This window comes from Entamoeba nuttalli (genome assembly GCF_000257125.1).
Source record: "Entamoeba nuttalli P19 unplaced genomic scaffold asmbl_4330, whole genome shotgun sequence".
Classification (NCBI taxonomy): Eukaryota; Evosea; order Mastigamoebida; family Endamoebidae; genus Entamoeba; species Entamoeba nuttalli.
In genome coordinates this window covers 1-2756 of record NW_008576714.1, presented here as the reverse complement: position 1 = coordinate 2756, position 2756 = coordinate 1, and the positions used below count along the sequence as shown (strand labels likewise).

At 27.7% G+C, this 2756-nt stretch overlaps 1 protein-coding gene across 1 annotated transcript; it reads right to left on the bottom strand.

The window, feature by feature from the left end:
- Window positions 1-301: 301 nt before the first annotated feature.
- On the bottom strand, window positions 302-2674 carry ENU1_100120 (dynamin family protein; the record flags this gene model as incomplete). Its single annotated transcript, XM_008859285.1, has 1 exon — window positions 302-2674. One exon carries the CDS (start codon window positions 2672-2674, stop codon window positions 302-304), a length of 2373 nt encoding a protein of 790 aa, XP_008857507.1.
- Window positions 2675-2756: the final 82 nt, after the last annotated feature.

Below are 2756 nucleotides of genomic sequence, written 5' to 3'. Positions count from 1 at the left end.
GGTCATCCAATAGATTTTACAGAAGAAAAAAGTTCATTTGATTATTGGTCATTAATTAAAAATCCAATGATTATTATGGCTTTAGTTTCTTTGGGATTAATTGGATTTTCAAAATTAAGCATGTCAGCAATTGATGAAGAAGAAAGTAGAATGATGAAACACCCTGATATCATTCTTCCAAATGGTCAACGTGTAGATCCAACAACACTTGTTCCAAAATTTATTAAAAATTAAATGAATGATTTTTCTTAATAAATAAAACCACAGTTAATTCTTTTAATTATTTCTTTTTAACTTTATCTTAATATTCTACTTCCATAGCGTTCTTAGATTGGGTTTGAGTCATTTCTATTTCCTTTATCATTGATTTGAATTTCATATAATTTTGTTGGCAAATTAGATGTTGTTGTTTTAACTTCTCTAATTGTAATCGTAATGATTCTTCATTGAAATTAAATACTTTCTCATATTGGTCTGATTCTAACTCTAAAAATCCATCCAATAACCATGATAATAATTGTTCTTCAATTGGATATACCAAAAATGTTTTGATTTTACCAATAATAATTGAAGTCATTCTTGATTTAATTATCTGGAATAATTCTTGTGCAATTGTTGTAACTTTCATCTGGTTAATATTTTCACATAAATTTTCTTCTTCTTGAATGGTATTAGTATCTTTTTGGAGTTCAACAGAATTAACACATGCCTCAAAATCATCCATTAATTTCTTTAAACATTCCATTTTTAATTTTATAATGAATGATGAATATCCTTGTTTTAAAACATTTAGAAATCCTTCAAATCGAGTTAATCCAATAACTCCACTATCAATAGCATTTGTTTTCATTTCTAATTTAAATAAATCTTCTGGGTTTGATTGGGGTAGTATTGGGTCTTTTGGTGATTCTTTAATAATGTTAATACAAATATCAAAAAAACGTTCTATCACTTTACTAACATTTTCAACAGCACTTTGCATTAATGGTTCAATAGCAATCTTTGATACATTCATCACAATTACTCGAGCTGCAAGTTCATCACTTGTTCCCATTCCATATGCTCCTCGAATTTCATCTTCTGTTGGTTCATTACATTTCATTGTATCTAACTTTTTTTCATATGTTTTTAATACTCGTTGAACTTGTGCACCTCCACATAACTTACAATTATCATTTGACCCTGAAATTGGATTTTCTTCTTGAGCTGTTTGTCCATAAATCATTGGATTAACACCACATTTTCCATTTAGTAAATCTTTAATTGTTCTAGCAAATAATTGAATAAATTTAACACTTCTTTTTCTTAATAATGATGGATCAATATGAGTCATTTCTTTTTCCATTTCAATTATTTCATTTTGTGATTTATTTACAATTCCATTTAATTTATTAAGAGTTGGAACAAGTGCTTCTTTGTATTTCTTTTGTAATAAATTCTCAAGAAATATTTTTGCTCGTGGAAATCCTAATTGTTCATGATACTTTGTTTCATCAAATCCAATTTCAAGTAATTGACGATAATCACTTATATATGAATCAATAATATAATCTGGAAATTGTTCCATTGGAATATTTCTCTTACATGGTAATGAAATAAAAAATGGTTTTTTATCTCCAATAATTAACTCATCTCCATTTAAATAATTTGCAACTGTTTGGGCATCAGTTAATTCTTTTACTCTATTATCAAATTTTGTATTAATTAAAATAGTTCTATTAAAATTTGGATCAACTTCTTTAACAAGTGGTCTTGAAACTGAATTTGCCCATTCTGTAGTTGATTGTTCTAAACAAACAATTATCCTATTGGAAGGTGTTATAAGTTCTTTCACCATTTGGTCTATATCTTCTTTCAATGTTTCATCCCCTCCTAACCGAAACCCAGGAGTATCAATGATCGTTAAATTACTACATCCACTAAATTCAATTCTTAATATCAATGGTTTATTACTTACACTTGTTCTTCCTGCAACATCACATGTTCGAGTTGAAATTTCTTTACTTAGATATTCTACAGCAATTTCCCTTTCTTCAAAAACTCCATTTTCATTTGCAAAACAACACTTTGGTGTACGTTGCTTTGGATTATTAAACATTTGTAAATATAATGGTCTACGAGTTCCTATAGTTGATTCAACTACATTAAACTGAAACCCAACAAGTGCTTCAATAAAACTACTTTTCCCATCACTTTGCATTCCAACAACAACAATTTCTGGTGTTTCAATTGGTATTCCAAGGCTTGTCGATAAACTTTGTAAGTCATTAAATAATGAATGAAGTTTATGAACATTTTGATTTGGATTTGTTAATTTTTCAACTTCTCTTCGTTCATTCTCACTTTTTTCACGAATTTGTCTATACAACTGATCATCAATTTCTCTTCGTTTTCTTTTTATTCCTTTTTGTGTTTGAGACATTAAATCTTCATTTGTTTTTTCTTGTTGAGCAACAAACATTCTCATCAATTGTTGTTGCATTTCAGGTGTTAAGTTGGAAAATTGAGTTTGTTGAATATTTGATACTGATTGTTGAATAGGTTGACTTTTTTCAACATCAACATGTTCATTTTCTTTTGGTTGTTGTTTTAGTTTTTGTATCTTTTCTTCAATGTTCTTAGACACTTTTTCTAATTGTTCTTGTGATATGATTTCTTCATGTTCGTTGTTCATCTAAAACTAATCATTCTTCTCGTATTCTTTTCTTTTAAATACTTTTCCAAGATTAATAAATAACATGAATAGACATTATCAA